Here is a 23,973-nt window from a genome sequence, read left to right as displayed (position 1 = left end):
CGCCTACTCCCCCCCGTACCCGGCCCCCGGCTACCACGAAGAGTACTGCCCCAAGCCCGAGGCTGCGGCCGAGGACCCCGGCGGGTCCAGGGGGCCGCTGTCCGAGCGACACCCCAGCTTCGAGAACCTGGAGCTGGGCTTCACAGAGCTCCTCCCCCCGCTGTACCCCCGCGCCCCGCAGCCTCCCTCTCCCTCCCCCTCCCCCTGGCTGGACTCACCCTACCTGTCCTCCTCGCCCTCTCCCTCCCACTCCTCCTCTCTCAGCCCGTTCCCCGCCGGCAGTCCCATCTCTTCCTCCCCTCTGCCTCCCATCCCCACCTCCCCTTACCCCCAGTACTCCGCCTATCCTCAGGAGATGTGTCCCTCCCCTCCCTCCAACCCGAGCCCCTATCAGGACTTCTACCCGGTACCCTACTCCCACTACGAGGGCTGGGACCCGCAGGGCAGGGTGCTGGGGACGGGACAGGGGGGAGAGAGGGACGCACAGGCCGGCTCCAAGATGCAGGAGAGCCCACTGGAGTTCACCAGCTCTGCTTCTATGCACCACATCACGTTAGAAGAAGGTCAGTTGCAACCAATTTTTTTTCTACCTTCATCTTTATGGGTGCAACATATAATTTGTGCGTAAGATGAAATTGATGGATGCATTACAGATATAGAAAAGCAATGATAGACATAGAAATGACAGAGAAAAGAATTGAATGACTATTGATGGACGGATGGGTTAAAGGTGGATGGATGTGGGAGAAGGTAAACAGATGGGTGGATAGATAAGTAGTGGAATGAATGGTTGCGTGCACAGCTATTGATTAATTGAGTTGGGCAATTTCAGTTTTTATTGATAACCATTGTTACCACGTTGCTGCACAATCCTGTAACTAGGAATTCTACACTAGCTGAGACTGTTGGCAATGTTACCTTGCTTACAATGCATCTTAAAGGAGCAATAAGTCGGATTTTCATGCTTAAATTTCTGGCTTTCAAAACTCACTTTATGGCTCATACTGAACAAAAACTCCCACTAACCAGACACACACACACACACACACACACACACAATCCCCCACAGGGCTACGAGCGAACAACCGTCATTTCAATTACAAAGACTAAAAAGTTTTGTTCTCAAGACAAAAAAAAAGCAAACGACAAAGCAATATTATTATTACTATTATTAATAGTAGTATTTTGCATGGTGATATATGTATTTCCTCTTCAATAGACGTTCCTGTTGGATCTCTCTGCTCCAATCAGCTCCCTATTGCGAAACATTTTTATTGTTTGTGTCAATTACAAGCCACCATACTAAAGGGGGTGGGAGGGGAGGGGTGAAGCTGTGCCAGAGACTTGTGCAGGAGGAGATAAGGTCTATCGATGTTGTTGAAATTCCTACTTGTCCACAACAGAGGCTGATAAAGGTCTTAGATGACTTAACGCCTCTTTAATTCTAGGGAAACATTAACAAAGTGCAAGCTGAACAAACTCTTTGTACCAATGGCACTGCGTGTATGAGGTGGATGGATGGATGGATGGATGGATGGATGGATGGATGGACAGACAGGATTCAGATTTTCTCCTCCTCTCCCTCCACAGTGACTGAGTTCATCGGGGAGGACATCCGATCTTTCCAGTCAGGCTCACAGATGGACAGCCAGCCACACTGAGCTCAGCGCTGCTCGTCTGTCTTCACCCCGTTTGAGATTCAGTATCATTCTATTCCTTATGCACTTGGTATTAAGATGCATCGCTCCAATTAAAGGCAATGTTGAAAAGGGGAATTTGATTACCAGGACACTGTTTGTAATTATGACCATAGGTAACTGTTATGGTTTTATAAAGGGAGACTAATGTTTTTAACATGTTTTCAATATAAATTATACGAGAAACCACTTGGGTATGGTGTGTGTGTTTTATCTTTAGCTTTATCTTTTTTGTTGCACTTGTTTGACACTGTTCATACAATCATCGTAAATCCAGAATAGAGAGAAAATATTTTAAGCTCTACGGAAACTCAATGGTTTACTCACATTATCAGATGTTATGCAAAAGGACATATTTGCAACCAAATACTTAACTATGCGCATATCTTTACTTTAGTTTTAAGGGACTTAAAGCACCAGGATTTCTTATTCGAGTCCAGAGTATTTTTCCTGCCAACATTGTCTCATAAGATTTCTCTGGCAGCCACTTTATCCATCCTATACTGTTAGGACAAATTGCTCTGTTTTGTACCTGGATTTGATGGAACCTGTCTGGGAAATGGCAACAGGATTTGGGTCCCTACATTGTGAAATACCAGTAAATATTTCTGAATATTATTGTGGTGCCAGAAATATGCATAATATTTTAAGGAAATAGCTCAATCACAGAGAAAAAGAGTGAAAATGGCAGATGTCAGGGAAGACCTTAATGATCAATTAGTTGGCTTATAATTATTTTTCATGTCTCAGTTGATGGGATGCCCCCCCAATAGTTGTTGTTTCTGTCTTTTGGGGCGTCCCTTCTCTCTCATGTTCTACATCCACTCCTGTTGAGCCTGGCCGGGGTTCAGTGTGAGCCGACAGGAAGCCATGCAGGGGAATTTTAAGAGAGCAGAGAAAGTGGTGAGACTGAGGATCCTGGTGCAAAGTTGACCTTCTGTGATGTGTGTGAATTTATGTGACCAGGCTGTGACCGTTTGAGCTGTTTGAAAGGTTTCTATGAGGAATAGCCTGTTAGAGTAAATCCACTCCAAGCAGCGCTGGATACCAGGCCACTAGTTGGTGTGACTTCTTGGAGAACGGCGCCACCTGGGGGGGGAATTACAACCAGGACGCCTCAGCTGTCCTAAATCAGCAACTGTTGAGATATTACTCATTCTGTTACAAGTCCTTACAGGTCTTATTTTCTGGTGTGTGCACTTTCTCCACTAAATGGACTGTGGCTACGACAAAGATAGACAAGGGGCTTTAATTATTGCAAAACAGCAACAACGAAAAAGGCAATAAAAATGAACTGACCTAACAAAAAAGACACTAGAGTAGCATTGTACGTTTTCTTGACAGTTTTATGGGCCTATATGGTTCAGCGCAACCATAAATGGGCATGTTGGGGACTAGGGACTGAAAAGCCTTAATGGTAAGACATAGATACAGTTTAGCGTTGGTGTGGAGGTCTGAACATCGTACGAGTTGGACCCACACTTGGAATCTGAAGCCGTAATTCCTTCATGACATCAACTCTTCCAGCTCCTCCTTTTCTGTCTGGCAAGGGCTCAGGAAAGGTAGCTGCACATGGAAAGTTCTTGAGAGGTAAAATGTAAAAATACACAGAAAGAAGGGCACCAAGTAGAAACCCTTCGCCCAAGACGCATAATACATTCCCCTTGGTTGAACTTTTCATTTATATTTTTGTAGTCAGGGCAGATATAGGTTTTTTGAACATATCAGTTGGTTATCTAATGGCACTGCCATTCTCTTACCTAGAAATTTGTACAAATAGTTTATTTTCTTATAATGAAACTAAACGTGTATTCAAAGCAAAGGCAAACTTTATTTTTGCAGCACATTTCATACACATTGTGCTTCACATATAACACAAAAAATACATTATTTGGATAAAAATAGGTAAATCTGGGTAAATAAGGATGATAATAAAAACTTGTATCGTACTCCAGTGTAGGAATTAACCTCTATATCTATGATTGTCTGTTGATTGAAGGTTTAGTCACATTTCCAAAGTGTCATAAATCCAGTCACATCCATCAATTATATTTTTGGATTCAGCTTTTCCATAGTCTCTTACTGTAATCCTCCTCTGAGAAACCCACACCCAGAGTCATTTTGAGAATCTCTGCAGCAGATTTTTCCTACCACTGAATAGATGGGGTGGGTCAGCCTGCTAATCCATCTGCAAGAATTTAAGTAGTGCGGGTTTCAATGGAGAGTTTTAGTGTCCCATGATCTACAGTCAATGCTGTTTCAGAGGCTTTTCTATCCTAACAAAAACAAAATTCTGGGGAAACACTGCTTTGACTATAAGTAAGTTATATTATGTATTAATTTCTTCTTTTTTATATAAATATTGTCCTTACACAGTATGTATGAGCTCAGAGAATGAACTGTGATTGAGCTTTTTTGGTCCCTTTGAGCATTTCATGCCTGATGAGGCAAAACTTTACACTTCTATTAATCTGTTGTAACTAAGAAATGACTGTGATTATGAAGCTTTAACTGCTGTGTACTGCCATATTCTACCAGATCCTTCCGATTGATGTTTTGTCTATTGGTCAATTAGTCATTTATTAGTCTGTTGGTAGTCACACTTAAGAAATATGGCCCACAGGCTATGGAAGCTCCTTATCTCCCTTTACCCTTTTGTTCCTCTTCTTATCTCTCCATATCAATTTGAAAACGATCCAGTTTCTTGACTCATACATGGAGAATGATGATGGTTGCTTAGCTCACCACAGACAACACACGCATGCTATAGACTTGCACAATAATGAGAAGTAGACCACTTCCTCCACCTTTATGTTGCCCAACAATTAATTTTTTTTAATTTTTTTTTACACCAAATGTTATGTTATGTTAATGTAATGTTATCTGCAGAACTAGAAGTGTGCGTTCACCCTGCACTGCCATATTGTTCAGCAAAGACACAGTGAACATATTTTGAATGTTAAAGTAGAATTGAAGCCTAAATTTATGTCTTGTCACATGGATTCAACTCAAAGTTTCACCAGGGGGAGGCATAATCTCAGACATCACTGAGCTCTCCACTAGCCTACATGACTGACACATACAGGTTGATGCTACAGTGCCAAGTGGAGACTTAATGGGAATGCCTCCACCAGATCATAAAGAGCCTAAGTGATAACAGAATGACCATTATGTCTAAACCTGGCTGTGGTCACTGGAAAACTAAATTCCCAAAAGGCAACCTAACTATAGGATCACTGAAGTATGTTACAGCAATGGAGAGCAATCAAGTTTTACATGCTCAACTACACTGTATCCTGCTGACTGTTTTACCACACAATACTGATACTAATGCTATTACTAATGTTAATGTTAATGCTAATGCCAATACTAATACCAATACTAATGCTAATACCAAGACTAACCCTAAACCTAGCCCTAACCAACACTAATACTAATACTAATGCTAATGGTAATACTAATATACATAAGTATCAATACTGATACTAAAGTAGCACTAATACAATACTAATATTAATGCTAGTGTTAATGGTAATACTAATACTAATATCAATATTGATACTAATGCTAACACAAGTACTAATGCTAATACTAATATTAATACTAATGGTAATACTAATGCTAATGCTAATCCTAATTCTGATACTGATGTTAATGCTAATACTAATACTAATTCAATCATTCATTCATTTTCCAAACCCACTTATTCCTATTCAGGGTCATGGGGGTCTGGAGCCTATCCCAGCATGCACTGGGTTGAAGGCAGGGAGACACACTGGACAAGTCGCCAGTCTATCATAGGGCTCATAAGACTAATACTATTGTTACTACTGAACCTAACACTATCTCTAATACTAATACTGGTATTTGTATAGCAGTTTATTTGACCTGTCTGGCTGTTGTGTTTCAGCCCAGAATTTGGTTGGGAAAGATGAGTCCCACAGGACAGAGAAGACATCCATGGACAAATATTTTAAGAGACTCGTTATATATTCACACATAAATCTGCCTGCATGGTGCAGAATGACAATTGTAATGCATTGGGAAAACAAAAGACAAGAAGTAATGCATACGAAAGATCATGTTAGAGAGATACTACATGGTCGTAGGACTGTTGGAAGAACAGAAGCGACACGTGTCTAAGGACAAGACTGAATGGACCTGAGAGAGGAATCTGTCCATCCATGAATGCCTGATTGTGTAAGAAGATGACTGTGTAGAGAAGCAGAAGTTCAAGAGGTCATATGAGAAGTGAGAACTGATTGAGGAGTATTGTATCAGCTAAAAAGATTAGAAGAGAGAGGCTCATGTATGGTTTCCAATATTCATCCCCAAGGCGAAGGAGTTCAAGCTCATGGATATTGGAAGCAATAAATTAGAACACGGGGTCAATGTAGGGTCAGAAGTAACAAATGTGTTGATATAGGAACAATGAGAATATTAGGGAATAACCCAAGAAAATTGCTTCAGAAAGACTCTTTGCTTGCACAGCTGGTTATCATAAAGACTCCAGATGGCCTGGAAGGAGAAGGTGGTAAGAGGGAAAAATGTATAAGAGGTAAGCCAAACAGAAAGCAACAAAAAAACACTGCTGGGAGAAGATAAGCACACAAGAGGTTAGGCTCCAAGTCTTAGGCTTTTTTGTTGGCATTTTTGCTTTATTTTGATAGTTGACAGTGGCGAAGGACAGGAAGGATGAGAGAGCGGGAAGGGGGTGACATGCGACAATAAAGGTTGAAGGCCGGATTCAAACCCAGGACTTTGCGGTACAGTATGTGCCTAACTGAGCCACCAGGACGCCCAACTCAGTTATTTCTAATACTTAAAACATTACATCTGTTGAAGTTGTTTACACTCTTTAAAACAATTTGCCATTAGCTTTTAATTTCCCTTTATGGTAACCAGAACTTATTTTTTTCACTAAACTTTTGGAATTAAACACTCCTCCTCTACATCTGTTGTTTTTGTCTTCCACACATTGAGCTGAATTGCTTGAAGGTTTTAAGGTGGTTGCGTATAATGTTCTGCAGACTGAGTTTAATCACTGCGGGACAAACTACTGTATGAGTATAGTAGAGATTTTATTGAAATTTAATGAGGCGATAGTCAAAGTCCACAAGGGTTTAGATGGTGATATCACAGTATGTCTAATTTTATTGATACTTACCTTGGGGAGACACATTAAGACTAGTTTGGTGGGTTATAACTCATTCATGGTTTACAGTAAGCTATTAAGTTAGTCGGTCCTAATACTCAGTACCCAAGGAAAGGGGAGTCAGATTGACTTTGGTCATTTTCAACACATCTGTGTGTCTAGTTTGGGGCAACAAATTACTTTGTTAATTAGTGTGTTTTCAAATGTCGAAAAGTGAAAACGCGTGGTGAACCAAACCAAACCTAACACTCAGCTGTGTTGAAAACGACATCCGTTTTAAGAGTGGAAACATGATGCTGTGTTTCAGACAGACTTCTTTCTATGGCCTCTTTCATTTGAGATTGTATCAAGCTATTGTAAGACTGATGACTTACACTCTTTGTTCTTTTTATGGGTCAGAGTGGGAAGTCCAAGAATTAATTTTGTTTTTTAAGGAGAGTAGGAAGGCCACTCCCCGTAGGACGTTTTCCTTTTTACAACAGTAGGAAGGCTTAGGGGGGGAAGACTGTAAAACAGACACAGCCAAGGCAGAAGATTCTGGCAGGATTCAGTCCGGTGCCAGCAGAGACATTTAAGGTTTAAGAGGCGGAGGTCATGACCCACTGCATCATCTCTAGGAACATAGCCATCATTTTTCATTGGGAGGGAGGAGAGCAAAACAGAAGATTTAGAAGGAAAGATTCTTATGGGATTCAGTCCGGGGGTCCTGCCACTACACCAGTGTTTCAGCAAAATAATACACATGCTTATAATGATAACAAAAGATGAATAGTATTGTATTACACGTTTGTTAGACTGTAGTTCCAGTATTTTATGTAGTACATAGCCCAAAATGTACATAAACCAACCACTAAAGACATGAATCAAATATTTCCAATAACAATGTGTCATAAAACATTTCAGTTGAAGTAAGAAAACAAGATTACAATCAGATTCACACAGACACACTACTTTACTTTCTGAATTCCCCCCCTATTCTGCTATTCAACCTGGCACAGCGTGACAGACACTCCGAAACACATGAACTCAAAGCCAGGATAGACCGGCTCAGTGAATCTAGCCTGGACTCTGTGCAGGAGCGTCATGGTGTCGGACACGCAGTAAAACGACAGACTCCCTGCCTTGTGGTCCAGGTACACTCCTATCTTGCCAGCCGCTGGACTCGCTATTCTAGTCGCCACATTCCCATGCCAGAAGGTACAACCCTTCCTCGAGCAAAACAAACTCCACGACTTGTCATTGTGTCCGAAGTGGGCGTCGTTGCCGTCTCCTTTCCTGGCCATGGATTTACAGGCCACTGCGATGTTGACGCCTCCCCCGCTCCACTCGGCCTCCCAGTAGCAGCGACCGGACAGGGCCTGGCGACACAGCACCTGGCACCAGTAGTCAAACCTGTCCGGGTGGTCCGGACCGGAGTGGTCCCTGGTCCGGACCGTCACCGTTCTGGACTCCTGGGAGACACTCAGGTCCCTGTGGGCCGTCCTGGAATCCACAGAGAGCTGCAGGGAATCTGGGAGTGATGGAGGAAGGAGAGGGAGAGGGTGGGAGGAGAGGGGGAAGTATGATGACAGATAAAGTAAACAGAGGTGTATAAATAGCACGCATAGAACAGATGCTGATTTAGAAGAGTTAATATTAGGAACTTCCTTCTGATGAGTTGCACCCCATTGTGCATAATAATCCATGTCTTGGTGGCCAAGTCTCCTCACCTCCATCTACATCTCCCCTTCATGACGGAAGTAGATTTAATAATTGAAATCAACAAGAAATCAAAGTTCTCATCTGGATTTCATCTGGTTGCCTGACTGTTTTATCCACTCAGTGTATACTCACACTTCACTTTCAGCTCAAGCAATCAGGCAGTGGATTTTCTTCAAAAGTTGAAAACTGACATTTTATTAGCGATAAAACGGGGCTCCTATATCCAATCTATAAAGAAATTGTATGACTGATATTTTTGTTATGTGATCAACATTTAAGTTTGGATTTTTAAGTGACTTGACTTGCCACAGGGGAACCCACAACCAACTGTCTTTCTTTCCCATCAGATAAGTTGGGCAAACAATACTTAAAATTGCTTGATTATACAACTATTGAAGATACTGTAGCCTATATCGTATACAAATTTGTATGAGGAAATTTACAGTTAAATTACAAATTGGCTTGGTGTCCAGGCATGAATCAAACTGTGTAGTTGGTTTAAGACAATTCATTTTACAGTTTAAGGATTTTATTTTGAATGGAATAAAGTGAAAATTGAATTAACCCCAACCCTGAAATTCAGTAAGACAGAGTTAGCCCAGTGTTTGTATGAAGCTCTTAGTCACTGAGATTAATCCCCAGGGCTTCCAAAATAGTCTTAATTGAAGTCTGTTTTGACTTACAGTACAGGAACTCTGGTCTGGCCCTCGGCTCTGGACTCTGCAGGAGTTTCACGGTGTTTGCTGTGAAGGAAGAAGCATTAAACTGCAATAATAATAAACAATAATAAATGTCATAGTATTATCTTGACCTTACAATAGAAACTTTTGCAGTTCAGTCAACACATCAGCAAAATGAGACTTCATCCTTTAACATAGGTTTTGTTGAAATGTTACTCCCACCTGCTCTGGATATCTTTGGCAGTTCCCTCTTGAATAAATCCTCCAGCCTCTTCTGAAGAGCGGACACTGAGGACTGCACCGTGCCAAAATCCAGCAGAGGAACCACCGTGACACTGAGGGACTCTGTGAGCTCGGCCTTCTGGGAAACTGACTGGCAGTTCTGGAGAGTGAAATTTAAATAGAAAAAGACAAGAACATACCACCAAATGTTCCCTCTAAGCCAGTGGTGTCCAGATCTGTGGTATAGAAGAGTCTGTAAGTTTTCATTACAACCAAACTCTACTCCAGGTGATTTGGCACTCCGCCAACGCTATGAAAGTGCCAAGATATACCAGTTCCACATGTCCCTTTTCACCAAAAGTTAATCATTTCTTCCACGTCCCATTTCCAACTATTTCACATCAGGAGATACATACATATTTATGACTAACTGAAATGGCACATCGGATTTGCCTGTTCAAATTCTAGCCACTTTTAAGCATTTTAGCCGATTATTATACCATGTGACCAATCAGCACTGTGTTTGTTTAGTGGCCATTAGGGTTGCCATTCAAAAAAAACCAAACAAACAGAAAAAACAATAATAATTCTTATCTCTGCTGATAGGCACACAATGGTGTTACCTGAATCTGTTTGGAAGTTACATACCTCTTTGTGAGAAGCCTCACGCACCGCCCCCCTCTTTGGCCAAAGAGGGGCGTGAAAAGTCATGTGAAAAGTTAATGAGTTCTTCCTTGGCCCATGACCAACCTTTCCACAAAGTTTTGTGTAAATACATTCAGAACTTGTTGAGATATTCTGCTAACAGACTAACAGACTAACAGAGAAACAGACGGAGGTAACCAGAAAAGGGAGAAACCAATTTTAGTTTTTTTTGTTTTAAAAGTGTTGTAAAAGTGAAAAACTTTGTGTTGAAAGTGTTGAAATGAAACCCTGCAGACTCCCTGGCACAGGACTGGACAGCACTGGCTCAGAGAGAACATGCATTCCTCCCCGATGAGTAATATTGATCGTGTACAGTCTGGTCGGTAAACACTTTACTGGACAACTGGTGGCTCTGAAGAATTCCCTTCTTCACTTATCTACTAAGTGAAGTTCATTGATTAATGCACCAACATTGCCAAATTTTTTAAAAGGTTCTTACTCACACAAGTTATTTTCTAATGACCAAATCCAATCCAAAGTGATAAAATGATGGAAAACATTAGCATTTATATTGATTTTCCCCACTTTTCTGTTATATATCAAAATCTAAAGCTATTTCCTAACATTCACTATGGAATGAATGCAATATAATTAACAATGGGGAACAATTTTCATCATTTCTTTTCATAATATTCTTCAAAATGATCAAATGATGGAATCTAGTATAATGTCAAAGGATATTTGTATAAATGAGGTCCTTGGCGAGTAATGGACACTAAATAGAAATCAGTGCAGTCACCTGGAGAAAGTAGATGTGATCGTCAGTGTTTGCGAGTTTCTCCAGCTCAGCGTCTCTCTTCTTCAGCTGAACCAGCTCCTGCTCCAGTTTGTCCATTAGCTGCTGAGTCTGGCTGACGGCCGTCTCCTCCTGACCTCGGATCAGCTCCCTCACCTCCCCGCGTCTCCTCTCGATGGATTGGAGGAGCTCAGTGAAGATCCTCTCACTGTCCTCCACCGCCGCCTGGGCTGAGCGCTGGATGGAGGTTCAGAGAGAGGTCAAAGGTTGAAATATTGTTGACACACCCAAACTCTAGATATCCACCATTTGAAAACTGTGACACCTACTTTTACAAAATGAGTGGTAGCATGAACATAAAACTCAGTACGGAATATGATTGAAGTTATCGTCTATCCATAACCCTTTACAAGATATTAACATTTTAGAAGATGTGATCATTTACATTTTTAAATACTGAGTAATGCACGGCAAATAACATTTTCAAAAATGAATATGTTTAGTTTTAGAATCCATGAAATACTCCATCTCTACTCCATTTTATTGCTTCTCTTTTGAATCTATGAAAAGAATACAAATGAAGTCATGTTTCAAGTTTCATATTGGAACACAACTACCAAGCAGTGCTTGGTTTCATTAAAAAACCATAAAGTCCTGTTCTTTTTAAGGACAGCCATTAATAAAATGAAGGCAATAGATTCTGTTTAAATCTGTGTGGGGGAAGTTAATCAGTAACACTCCCCCTTCCCTAAACTACTTCAATGCCCTTGAGCAAGGCGCTTAACCCCCAGCTTCTCCAGTAGATCTGGGACGCTCCCAGGTGTGAATGTGTGTAACTGGAAGTGTGAAGCAGGTTGTTGCTGAAAAACAGAATGCACGCTCAGCACATCTTCCCTGGATAAATAAAAAGATATAAAAGCAAACAAAAAGAGAATGCAGTGCAGCTTGGCGGGGTTTCAAAGCTGCCTCACACTTGGCACTTCAACAGAGGAATCGCCCGGCGGATCAGGGCGGTGAATCACCTTGAGGGACTCCAGGATCCGCCTCAGCTCCGCTAACTCCTTCTCCTTGGCCTGGACCCTCTGCCTGCTGCTTCTCCTGCTCCGCCCCAGCTGCCTCTGGACACACACACACACACACACACACATAACAAGCTACAGTATGTTTTGCAGGATTTTGCACACATCGTTGCACACATGCATACGCGCATTCCTGCATGCACTCACGCACATGAGCGCACACAGATACATGCATGCATACACACACAATAGAGTGATTACACAGCAAAAAAGACAAGCTGTCCAGTGATTTTAACTTGTGTCCAGAGACCTATCAAGCTTATTTCATGATATTTCTAGTCAAATTATCTCACTGCACTGGGAAATAAAATCTGCTGGTTTCAATAAATTTCACTTGATACGTGCCAAAATTACTTCTTTCAAGAAATCATCATAAAACAATGAAGAAAATCTTGAAACAAGAATCTTTCTCCAACACAATTTCACTTTAGTAAATGTCCCGAAACAAAAGAAAAGAGTAAAATTTGTTGAAACTGGTAGTCTGCCAGTGCAGTAAGATGATTTCACAAAAAAAAAAAAAAAAGCTTGATAAGCCTGGATACAAAATAAAATAATACATTTGTCAGTTTTTGCAGTGTAGTGGGGCATTCTGACATCTTCTCCTTCTCCAGTTGACTCCCTTTCTGTATTATCAGATCCTGTGGTGACGAAAGTTGAATTTGTGTTTAGTCCGCAAAACATTTCCGAACGAAAAGACTGCAGAAGTCTCTCAGGAGCTGTACATCACATCACATCAGTTTCAGAAAGAGGAAGGTGCTTTGCATATGGAAACTTGGAGCTCATTCAAACTAACAGACTGTTCAGAGGCTATATGCCAGTATCAGGACACACACACAGACACACAGACACACACACACACACACACACACGCACACACACACTATCTCGTGTTGAATAACAAATGTGAAGATTGCTATCATCTTGCAGCCCCAAAGGCAGATGGGGGGGGTGGCTAATATTTGACTATGGGAATGGAAATCAGTAGGAACACACATCTAACTGTTACATTTTGATGGCCCTAAGTCTGATACTTATCAGGGAAATGTTCTTACAGGTGAAATCATATAGCCTGATATCAATTCACGAGTTCCTCAGTTCAACATGGGGATAATGTTTTCCCTACCACTTCCTTCTATAACGGTGGCCTACAGGCTGATAAAGTGGGCTTATGACTGGTTGCTGTTTCACATCCTCAAATCCCCTGACTGTCCTGGGAACAGGCTGGTAAAAACGAATGAGTAATACCGAAACTTTTGTTATTTGTTCCCCTGCTGCTGCTTTTTGCAATAAATGTATTACAAATAATTTTGAGTGTGATCCTGATTTTTTCACTGAGAATAAATCCTACACAGTTCTTATAAAACATCTCACTTCAATAGAAACAAAGAAGCAAAAAAAAAAAAAAAACTTAGGATGGCTGTAATGCTTAACTGCACTTTTGCATTATACACAAACAATACCAGCTGATTTGATATTGTTTGTGTATAATGCACTTATAGCTTTCTATGTTTTTGTTTGTCTTTTATTATCAGATTTTGTTGCTTTGTATTATTGTTGTCATGTGTTAAGGTTTGTTACTGCCCATGTCCAAGTACATATCATGTACATTTTGGGTGACTTTGAGTTAATTAATGAATGGAAAAGCATGGAAATCACCAACACCGCCTTCTCACACTCTGTGGTTAAAAGAAATTTTCAATAATTTACAGCTTGAAAAAATCCGATATACACTGAAAGGCTCTTCCAAGAAATTTAAAAAGATGTGGGGGCCTTTTTTTGCCTATGCAGATAAAATTACCTTCCCAGTTATCCCCGAATAAGATCCCATTTTATCTTATTTACTTATTATTTTTATTTATTTATCCTTATTCTGGCCTGATGAGGTTATAGTGTTTACCGTAGTATGTGAAATATGACCAAGCTGACTGTTTGTGTTGTGTTTTCCTTTAGTTGCTGTGTATTGTATGTTGTTGTTTTATTTTTACTGTACTACTATGTCACTGTCACTTACAAGCGCTTTACATTATTGTCAATTTGTGTTTAAAAACCAATAAACAAAGTTCATTAAAAAAAAATAAAAAAAAAATGAATGGAAAAGCATTCATCACTCAGTCTGTCAGTCATGCAGTAAGACAGATGATCAGTTACCTGTTTCTCGGCTCTCTCGGCAGCAGCCGGCACAGCGTCGTGGCCCCTGTGCTCCTCCACCACACACAGCACACACACACACTGCCGGTCGGTGCGGCAGTAAATCTCCAGCAGCTTATCATGATGGGGGCAGACCCTCTGCTGAAGCTGCATGCTGGCTTCCACCAGCGCGTGCTTCCTCAGGGCCGGAGACTCCTGGTGGGATCGCAGGTGGGCTTCACAGTAAGACGCCAGACACACCAGACACGACCTCGCGGCTCTGGAGGCCCCGGCCGGGCAGAGATCACACCCGACGTCTCCAGGGCCGACAGAGCTGTGAGGCAGAGACTCCTGGACCTCCATCCTGGATAGTTTCTCCACCATCTCAGCCAGGATGGTGTTTCTCTTCAGGATGGGTCTGGGGCTGAAGGTCTGTCTGCACTGCGGACAGCTGCTGGTCTTGGAGGGATCGTCTGCGCCCCAGTAGCTGCTGATGCAGCCCATGCAGTAGCTGTGGCCGCAGGGGATGGCCACCGGCTCCTTCAGCATGTCCAGGCAGATGGGGCAGCAGAACTGGTCCCGGTCCAGCGGGGACACTGTGTGGGCCATGCCGGGACAGAGTGAAGGGCTGCTTCCCTCTGACAGGTGCTGATATATCACAGAGAGATGATTACATTATACAAAGCAGATACCTGCAACCACACCTCCCAAGTGGTGAGCTTCTGTGTGTGTGTGTGTGTGTGTGTGTGTGTGTGTGTGTGTGTGTGTGTGTGTTGTCTGTGCCTGTTTTTGTGGCTGTGTGTGAGTGTGTGTGTCTATATTAAGTAGGTCAGTCAGAGCAGAGAAATAACTTTTTTTAGACTATATTTTGCCATTTTTTCCTTTATTTGATAGTTCAAAGTGGAGAAAGACAGCAGACAAATGTCCCAGGCCAGATATAATCCCAGGACATTATGGGCAAAATCGCATTAAATAATCAAATTGATGTTCATCATATTTAACTGCATGGTAACGTTAAGTGTGATCAAACAAAAGTGTGGTCAAAGAAGATTGAAATTATCAATGAATATTCCTAACATAATTGTGTATCACAATATCACAACATCATCGTATCATCACAATAGGATAAATAATAAATGATAATATTGAATAATTGCCAGCTCTAGAGCATAGACTTAGCCAACTGGCGTATCAATCTGTTTATCTATTCAGTCTGATTGCAGGTGTGCTCATACAGATGGGGCAGTGAGGAAGACTTTTGTCGAAACGTCTCCCATCTCATGTAGGACTATTTTTGTGTTACTAATAAAATAAAAAAGTGTCGAGCATGTTCCTCTTCTTTTGTTTCCTTAGCCAACTGAGCCACCTGGACAATCCAGAGAAGAGAAATAAATTAATCCATACATTCATTAAAGGGGCCCTACTATAAGAATTCAAATTTCCCTCTATTTATATACATATACAGTATGATTAAAGATGTAGACAGTGTTAAAATTTTTGTTTGAGTGGTTCAATTTAAAGTCTATTTTTACAGGGAGTTTCATATAAACTGTAGTTAACGCATCACAACTGGACTTTGTCCTGATTGGCTCCCTTCCCTCAGGCGGGTTTGCAGCATTTGAACTGACACACCCACTGGAAAGCCTCCAATCAGCAGGCTTACCTCATATGAACTAGAGGAGCTGGTTGGCCAATCAGGGTCCAGTATGTGATTGTTCTGCCTGAGAGTCTGCAAATTCATTTAATAAATACCTTTTTAATGAAACTACATTTATTTGCAAAACCTCATGAAGAACATTATTCTTATCCTGAGCCATAGAATATTTGAAAAAAAAAAAATCATAAAAACTGGATAATACTGTACTTTTAACAAAACCAAAATGCGACAATACAATAATATTAATATTAATACGACCACACACACCTCTTTACCATGTGGTTTTATTGAAACACTGGATTACATTTTCCTACAACACTGATGTGGTATGCACACTTAAAACACGAACAGTGGAATATAAAAAAGTTAAAGAATGTAACACTAACATCAAGAAAAAGAGAGGCATCTTTTTGATCTCTCTCTCAGTGGAATTTTTACAGCAGTACAAAACCAATGGGCCCAATTGAGAATGTATATTAGTTTAGTGGTGTGAGTTAGACACTGATAGATGCTTTGATATTTGGAGGCACCAACATACAGACAGTTGGATCACACATATAAAATACTAACATTAAGTGCACATTAAACCATAATTGTCTTTTTTTTTTAATCCACAATCTTGCATAATGTTCTTGCCACATATATATTCTCGTCATTGATTGTAGCTTGTAGATATACATACAATATCATAACATGAGCAAAAAGCTTGCCTAGCATTCCTCATTACATCATGTAAACTATTTTTTTGTACTATTTCAAGTCTTGAAACATTGGAGCCGTATACAAATCCTTAAATTAATCATACAATTGATGAATTATACAACTGGATCAGTGAAAACATCCTCAGCACTGCATACTGTAAGGAAAAACAAATTGGAAGTGAGCTATTTTGAAAAAGAAACATATTTGCCATTAATCAAATTGTAATTAGGGATTACTTTAGTGAAATGATAATAACAAAACAACAGAAAATCATCTTTCTTTGGACTTTTCTTTTCTTTTCTTTTGGACTTCAGTTTGTATGGCAGTTAAATCTTTTCTTCCTATCAATGAACTTGATCTTGGCTCTGGACATACAGTATGATTGTTTCCTACATTTTCTCCTTTGGCATTGAATAACAGAAATACTGCTCGGCAGTCTCTTTATGGCTGAAATCAAATTGAAAACAGACTTAAGGCAGAACATTGACATATATATATATATATATATATATATTATGCAAAAAAAACAAAAAACAAAACAGTAAGCCGCCATTTACTTTGGTTTCTCTTCATTCCTCATCACTGACTACGTTTACATGCACACAGTATTCTGGGTGTTAGCTTGTATCCTGGTTAAGGCCTCATTCATTCTGTTAACATGCACACTCATATCCAGATCACAAATATCCCTGTGTACATGGAGAAATTGAGTATTTCTAGCATTACAACGGGACGCAAGCTTGCACTGATCTGAAAAACCAACAGTAAACAGGAGAAGGTATTTGCATGCCTTAGATCACATCGGCACGTACCAGCAATCACATTCAGGTCTCTCATAATGGAGATAGGAGTTTATCCAGGTCTTTGGAAACATTTAAATGCACCGACTCATGAACATAAAACCTACGTATTTAAAGGGAATATTGTTGTACATGTAAACACAGCCAGTGACTTCAACCTCTCCATCTTTCTCTCGCTCTCTCTCTCTCTCTAATATCGCCCTTTCTCTCCTCCGTTATCTTAGGCGCTGACAAACACCAGGCGGGCGGAGTAGATGAGGTCGGCCAGGTAGAGGATGAAGTTGACGGCGGTGAGCACGGCCACCGCCATGAGCTTATCCCAGACGCACAGCCCCATCGTGCTGCTGCAGTTGTAGGGCCTGTCTTTCATCCCCCCGTGCTTGGGGTCAAAGTTGAAGATGGGCCAGATGATGGTGACCGACAGGTAGAGGACCACAGCCAGCAGGGCGTAGGCAGAGAGGAAGCGGGCGAACGGGAACGGGAGGCAGCCGGTGCACTCGCCCACGCAGAGCACGATGATGGCCGCCGACAGGATGAAGCAGATGCAGTAGACGGCCATGCAGTACTTGAGCGCCTCGTGGCGGTCGTACACCACCGGGTCGCTGATGAAGACGAAGATGACGCAGGCGATGAACGTCTCGCAGACCTTCAGCAGGCCGGGGGCGGTGGCCATGTAGCCGGCCACCTCACCGGGACGCGCCTTGCTGATGCTCACCTCGCTGATGTAGGTGATGGTGGCCAGGCAGGAGAAGACGGTGGACACGATGCGGTAGTCGCGGATCTCGCTGCGGCCCGTCGAGCCCTTGAGGAAGTAGAGGGGGAAGATGATGGAGGCGGACAGGCAGAGGAGGGCGGCGTAGCAGGCGAAGGTGATGGGGAAGTTCTTCCAGGAGACGGGGGCTCGGGCCTGCAGGCCGAACAGCTCTACCAGGAGAACCAGCAGGGTGCCGGCGAAGCTGAAGGCCCAGCAGAAGATGCACCAGTCGCCGGTGCCGTGGTGGAGCCGGCCGCCGTGGACCGCCACCGAGAAGGCCACGCACGAGAAGATCAGAGCCGCCACCCGTGTCCATAGGAGGGGGTTGGAGTGGAGGACTACAGGCATGATGGGAGATGTAGTAGGACACCGAGCTGATGAGAAGAGTGGAACTGGGAAAAGTTTCGGCTCTCTTCTTTATTTCCTCTTGTGCAGACGAGTTGGATTCACGTTCCTCTGGTTTTCACCCTCAGCCACTCACACAGAGAGAACTGTGAAAAACAGATAATAGAGAGAATTGGTCAGCAACACATTCAGTATTAATCATTACAGGTGTTAAAGGGTTTTTTCAGTGTCCTCTTCTGACACAGAAGAGGACGTCCAGATAGAGAACTACAAGTGACCACATGAGGGCAACAGCTTGCCGGCTCTGTAGGCCTACATGCCATTTGCTGAAACACACAATGCTGCCATTGTATTTTTATGAATGGCTGAAAAAACAAGGGAAATGATGAAAAAAAACAACAATTTAAAATCCAAATCATGAAGGCAGCGCTGTAATCTTAATTAATCTTAATCGGCAGATGAATAACTGGTCGAATTAACGTTTACATCTCGATTTCTCTTCTGTTTTCTGCTTCATATCAAAGTCAAGGCTGCTCTCTCTACAGCATTCCTGCGCCGCAGCCTGTGTCGCTCTGACATTCCTCCGTACACACATCCTTTTAAACGGGCGTGGCGCCGGGACCTCCACCGACCCCACAGCGTGTCTGTCATCACCAGGACTCTCCTCCCTCGTTCCCTCGTTCCCTCATCCACTCCCAGCCCCTTCATCTAAACTGCAAAAAAAAAATCTATCTTAACAAGCCATTTCATCTTGTGTTAAAATCTTTCTTAAAGGAGAAAACCTCTCTTGGATGCACAGTTATATATCATCAATCTGTGATGTTCAATAGATTCCAGGAGTTATTTTGTGATAAAGTGGGTTTTTTTTTGGTGTGCCCACTTTCACTCAACCTGCCTCATCTACTTCTACTTCAGTTAGTGATTTCCAATGTTTCTCAGAATGACTTTCAATAACGCCCAGAGAAAGGGTGTGAACTTGTCTCAATCAACTGTGCTGTGGGGTTTTACGCATAGGTGGAGAGAGCAATAGCGATAACGATACCAGAGTATGAGCAAGAGAATGGGTTTTTCCAGCTATGAAAAAGGGAGAGTCGCGTGCATTACTCAAAACACAACATGTCTTGTCGCTGCATTGCATTCTGGTCTATTGAAGCTGCTGTTGGTGGAGAAATCTGCCTCTTCTACGATGGATTTCTCTCTATTTGATTGCTGAAAATGGCGGCTCAAGAAGGAAGCCCTCGCTCTTTGATCCTGAGGGACTGACACCAAAACCTGACGTTTACCGTTTAGATGTTTTAGATCGCTGAAACATTTTCTGCTGTCAAACTCCACTGTAGCTGCACTAGAAATATCTCGATGTGACGTTACATCGTCTACATTTGGCCATTTATCCATGAGAATAAGAAAAATCCACCACCAAACAACATAATGAGTCCAAAAATACGGGTACGTTTTAAATAAAATCTGCCGTTAGACTAGACTAAGACTAAGACTGCATTGTTTTCAATGCAGTGTCACTTGTTTACGGTCTTGCAGCAAATGCCATTGTCTCGAAAAAATGCCGATTACACAAGATTTTGTTACTCGATTCAAGAAAATCCTTGGATCAAGTTGTTCAGCACTGGAGAAAACTTTACTTATTTCACCATGTCAACAGATGCTTTTCTTGACTGTAAGAAAAATAAGATTTGAAGTCTCAAAAACAGATTAAAACAACAACAACCACAACACAATAACAATTTACGATGGACATTTTTACAGTGCAGAAACACTCTGACCCAACTGACTATCCACCCCCCCCCCCCACACACACACACACATACACACACACACACACACACACACACACTTGGCTCCACAAGTGCTGCAGTCCATGCTCCCAGTTTACATAGAGGGACAGTTATAAACAAGGTGAAAACGCCTGTTTACATTAGTATTATTAAACACCAAGGAAACCATCAGGAACGGGGGGGGGGGGGGGGGGGGCTGAACATGGCCAGGGAATGAAGACGACGACAGAGGGGGTGAACAGAAAGAGAGAGAGAGAGAGAGAGAGAGAGAAGTGAAGAAAGTCCAAACTGTACAGCTGCAGAATGACTAACTTAAAGCGGAGAGGAAGGGAGGGAGCGAGGGAGGGAGGGAGGAGTGTAAAAAAGAGGGAGGAATACGGGGAAGCCCTGTGCCTCGGCCGCAGAACGACACAAAGTTTAAACACAATGATGGAGTGGAATAGCAGAGGAGTGAGTCACCAGGGCCCCTCTCTCTCTCTCTCTCTCTCTCTCTCTCTGCCCCTCCCTCACCCCTCTTTTCCCTCTCTTTCTCCCCTTTTTTTTTCTTTTCTTGTAAGATTTTCCAATTTGTGATGTATTCCAGATGTGCTGCAGTCTGGCCACTGCTGAACAACTGGTAACTTTGTCATATTTGCCAATTTCTTTCCTTTCCTTTCCTTCTTTTCCCTCCTTATAGTCTCATTTAGCGGCTACTCCCTCACTTTTCCATCCCCCCTCTCTCTCTCCCTCTCTCTCCCTCTCTCTCTCTCTCTCTCCCGGCTCAATACTCCCACTCCAGCTTTAAAGGAAGGGTACCAATTATGTTTCATGTAAACCACTCAAAATAAACGTATACGGAGGGCCGTAATGGAAAAATCAATCCCCGCTCCCGCCATTACTTGCTGCTTATGGAATCAAGTCAGGAAAAATGGGGGGAGGAAAATAGCAGAGAAAAAACAGAGAGAGAGAGAGAGAGAGAGAGAGAGAGAGTCCCGGTGTGGAAAGTGACGTTTCGCAGCACAGCATGGAAAACACAAACAGGGGCACTTCCCTTAATAAGGAGAGGGACCCAAAATAGGTTCACACTTCGGCCTGCAGCAGGACAGCAAACAGGATGTGACAGAACCACGCTCTTTTGCACAGTCACTTTTCACATAAACAGCAGGAGAGCACTTGCACACACACACACACACATACACACACACACACAAACACACACTCCCACGCCTACACACACACACGCCTCGGGGCTGAGATGGTCAGGAAGGAGTGTTTGTCTCGGGCAGAGAGGTCATGTGCGCTGGTTGTTTGGTTGTCATGACACAACATCAGTAACTCGATTTCACCCATAATCCACTTAGGGAGGATCCGTGGGCCGAGACACAAGACAGGCTCTGTCAGCAAACCGTCCCAGAATCCCACAGTGATAGGGAGACAGACAGAGAGAGAAAGAGAGAGAGAGGGAGAGAGAGATGGTAGCTTAATATCAACATTAGGGTTTGACCGATACGGGTTATCGTTGTATTTGACCTTATTCATGCCAAAAAAATTCCAAATATTCAGTGTTTTCCCCCAGAATTTTCTTCTTATCAGGGTGAAAAAGCCTCAGAAACAGCATTCAGACCATCATGGGACACTAAAACTCTCCACTGAAACCCAGACTGATGAAATTCTTTTAGTGTTATAGCAGCTCTTTAAAGGCAGAGTGACTCACCACACCTACTGAATGGCAGGAGAAACTCTTGGGTATGTTACTGCCTTTAATTAGGGAATTAAATTCATTCCAGGTTCTCCAGACTGTTTTCATGTAGCTGTGGTATAGGAAGAAACCTCTATAAAATGACACTGATACCTGATATTTAATAAAAGGCCAATATCTGATCAATATATTAGCAGACCAATATATCGGTCTGATATGAATATGAATGTTGAACCATGAGGATCTTGTTATGGCAGTGGGAATTTTGCCATATGGTCTATTGCTTATCAAAGCTGCCCTCTGTGAACCAGTTATATTCCAGTCTAAATCAATATTTAACCTATAAAAGAAAAAAAAAAAGCAGGGATGTTTACCACAGTTTATCCCAAGCGCACACAACATTTAACCACATCAATTAACACTTTCCCCCCCCCACAGAGAGACTCTTAAGCCTCGTGAACCCCGTCTGTCCCGTCCGTCCGTGTGACAGCTGCGCGCTCTTCCTCCAGAGAGGTTCATGCTTCATTCATTGACAGCGGAGAGGTGGGTGTGCCCCATGCCGCACCCTGCTCCCCCACAACACTCTACTAAACATAAACAACTGGAAACACCAAAAAAAAAAAAAGAACTACACTCATCTGGGAATTATCATTTTTAGAAGGATACAGGCAGATATCACAGCAAAAAAAAAAAAAAAAAAAAAACACGCAAATGTTTGTAAATCTGGAAATTATAGCCTAATGCAGAAAATCCCACAGTTGTATCACAGAAAATACCGTAAAGTACAATATAAAGTCGATATAAACTCTATTGGGTACCACACACACAGCTGAAGTCGCTATAGGAATATTATAGCGATTTCCCCCCCCATTTACTCTCGACTAACTCTTCATGTAGGCGCCTTTCCAAACTCGCTTCAAACTCAGACAATGATGTCATTACAAAAACATGTCAAACAAAGTGTCCACTGTGTAACACTGGGGAAATTAACTCCAACCTGCGCAAAAAAAACAAAAAACAAACCCCACAATCATCCTGACTGGTGTTCAGCTCTCCCAAGAGGCATGCAGGTAAGCAAGTTGCAACAAGTTGCTGCCAAACAAATTTCCTGCGCAAACTCACTCACTCACTCCAACACTTCTCCTCCTCAGTGTGTTCCTGCAAAATCACGAAAATTTCTCACAATTTCTCCCCCCCCCCCAAAAAAAAGTGTTTTACCTTCCAGACACTTTGCTCCTGCTACTCTTTGTTCTCCGGGGTCTCCAGCGGTGGAAAATGGTAGATTGGAGGTCCTCGGCTGCCTGTCCTGACTTACTACCCTCTCTCGGCAGCGGCTCCCCGCCCAGCAAACCAAATTAGGCATCAAATGTCTGCACCGTTATTCACGTCTCCCTGCTGCGAGTCACCTCCCATCCCTCCTCCGGCGGCTCGGGCCACTTTTCTATCACTTCTTAACACAAGGGAACCAGGGAGGAACCCGATTTACCACCTTTTTAATTAACTGGATAGAGTTTACCAGCTTTTTATACTGACAAATTCATAGGGCATGTACTGTATATATCATGGTAAGCAGGAAAAAACAGAATGAATGAAACTTTTTATAGAGCAAACTGCAAGATATATATTTTATTCATCTGAATGAACAGACAACACCTGGACATAACCTCCATTAACACTATTTAACTGTAACTAATAACTGTTTAACTGTTAACTGTTAGTTCAAAATTATTTATATTTGTGTGTATGTATTGCAATAATTAGCCTAATCATTATTGTATGTACAGTATGTAAAAGTAACTATACAATTCTGATATCATTATTATTCACCAATATCCAGTGTAAATGATACTTGATCTGTTGATCTATATAGGCCTAATATATGGTATAATTATAATAATTAATTACATTTGTTGTATTTGTTGTTAATCTGAGCTCATTGGATTGAACTGAATTGAATTGACCTGAACTGAACTGAATTGAAACTGTTTTATCGCTGGTTTTCTTCTGTTTTATTTTACTGTAAGTGCAGCAGAATTACAGAATTACTATCAGCGCCTGAAGAATGCGGAATATTTTTTCAACTCCAATCTGAATCATGTCATTTATTTGTATGTGTTGCTTAGCAACGGCGACAGTATAGCCCCT

The 23,973-nt window shown here is 42.1% G+C and overlaps 3 protein-coding genes across 3 annotated transcripts in view; 1 reads left to right on the top strand and 2 right to left on the bottom strand.

Moving 5' to 3' along the window:
* Window positions 1-1,834, top strand: part of nfatc4 (nuclear factor of activated T cells 4) — a 14,331-nt gene extending 12,497 nt beyond the window's left edge. The window contains exons 12-13 of the mRNA XM_071541114.1: window positions 1-563; window positions 1,591-1,834. The exon at window positions 1-563 is cut by the window's left edge and continues 172 nt beyond it. Coding sequence (XP_071397215.1) covers window positions 1-563; window positions 1,591-1,661 — 634 coding nt within the window. The 3' untranslated portion in view covers window positions 1,662-1,834. The remainder of the gene's footprint in view (window positions 564-1,590) is intronic.
* A 3,983-nt stretch (window positions 1,835-5,817) lies between these two features.
* ftr66 (finTRIM family, member 66) lies at window positions 5,818-14,711 on the bottom strand. Its single transcript, XM_071541121.1, has 6 exons — window positions 14,124-14,711; window positions 11,919-12,014; window positions 10,900-11,133; window positions 9,456-9,615; window positions 9,237-9,296; window positions 5,818-8,362 (listed from the first exon to the last, which is right to left on the bottom strand). Exons 1-6 carry the CDS (start codon window positions 14,709-14,711, stop codon window positions 7,833-7,835), a joined length of 1,668 nt encoding a protein of 555 aa, XP_071397222.1. The 3' UTR covers window positions 5,818-7,832.
* A 1,316-nt stretch (window positions 14,712-16,027) lies between these two features.
* Window positions 16,028-23,173, bottom strand: myadmb (myeloid associated differentiation marker b). The gene is made up of 2 exons (XM_071541134.1): window positions 23,047-23,173; window positions 16,028-18,506 (listed from the first exon to the last, which is right to left on the bottom strand). Exon 2 carries the CDS (start codon window positions 18,361-18,363, stop codon window positions 17,482-17,484), a length of 882 nt encoding a protein of 293 aa, XP_071397235.1. The 5' UTR covers window positions 18,364-18,506; window positions 23,047-23,173; the 3' UTR covers window positions 16,028-17,481.
* Between the last annotated feature and the right edge of the window lie 800 nt (window positions 23,174-23,973).

This window comes from Centroberyx affinis, unplaced genomic scaffold, assembly GCF_046629955.1.
Source record: "Centroberyx affinis isolate AG114_WGS23_722 - 3 ecotype Tasmania unplaced genomic scaffold, CSIRO-AGI_Caff_v1 ptg003790l_1, whole genome shotgun sequence".
NCBI classification, from domain to species: Eukaryota; Metazoa; Chordata; class Actinopteri; order Beryciformes; family Berycidae; genus Centroberyx; species Centroberyx affinis.
The sequence above is the reverse complement of the archived record's forward strand: the minus strand, read 5'-3'. Positions and strand labels throughout refer to the sequence as shown.

Excerpts from the sequence above, each read along its gene's own strand:
- ftr66 (XM_071541121.1), bottom strand. The coding sequence starts at position 14,711 with ATGGCCCACACAGTGTCCCCGCTGGACCGGGACCAGTTCTGCTGCCCC. Across the intron at positions 12,015-14,123 it reads CCGAGAGAGCCGAGAAACAG|AGGCAGCTGGGGCGGAGCAG; the intron begins GTAACTGATCAT and ends GTGTGTGTCCAG. Across the intron at positions 11,134-11,918 it reads GGATCCTGGAGTCCCTCAAG|CGCTCAGCCCAGGCGGCGGT; the intron begins GTGATTCACCGC and ends ACCTCCATCCAG.
- myadmb (XM_071541134.1), bottom strand. The coding sequence starts at position 18,363 with ATGCCTGTAGTCCTCCACTCCAACCCCCTCCTATGGACACGGGTGGCG.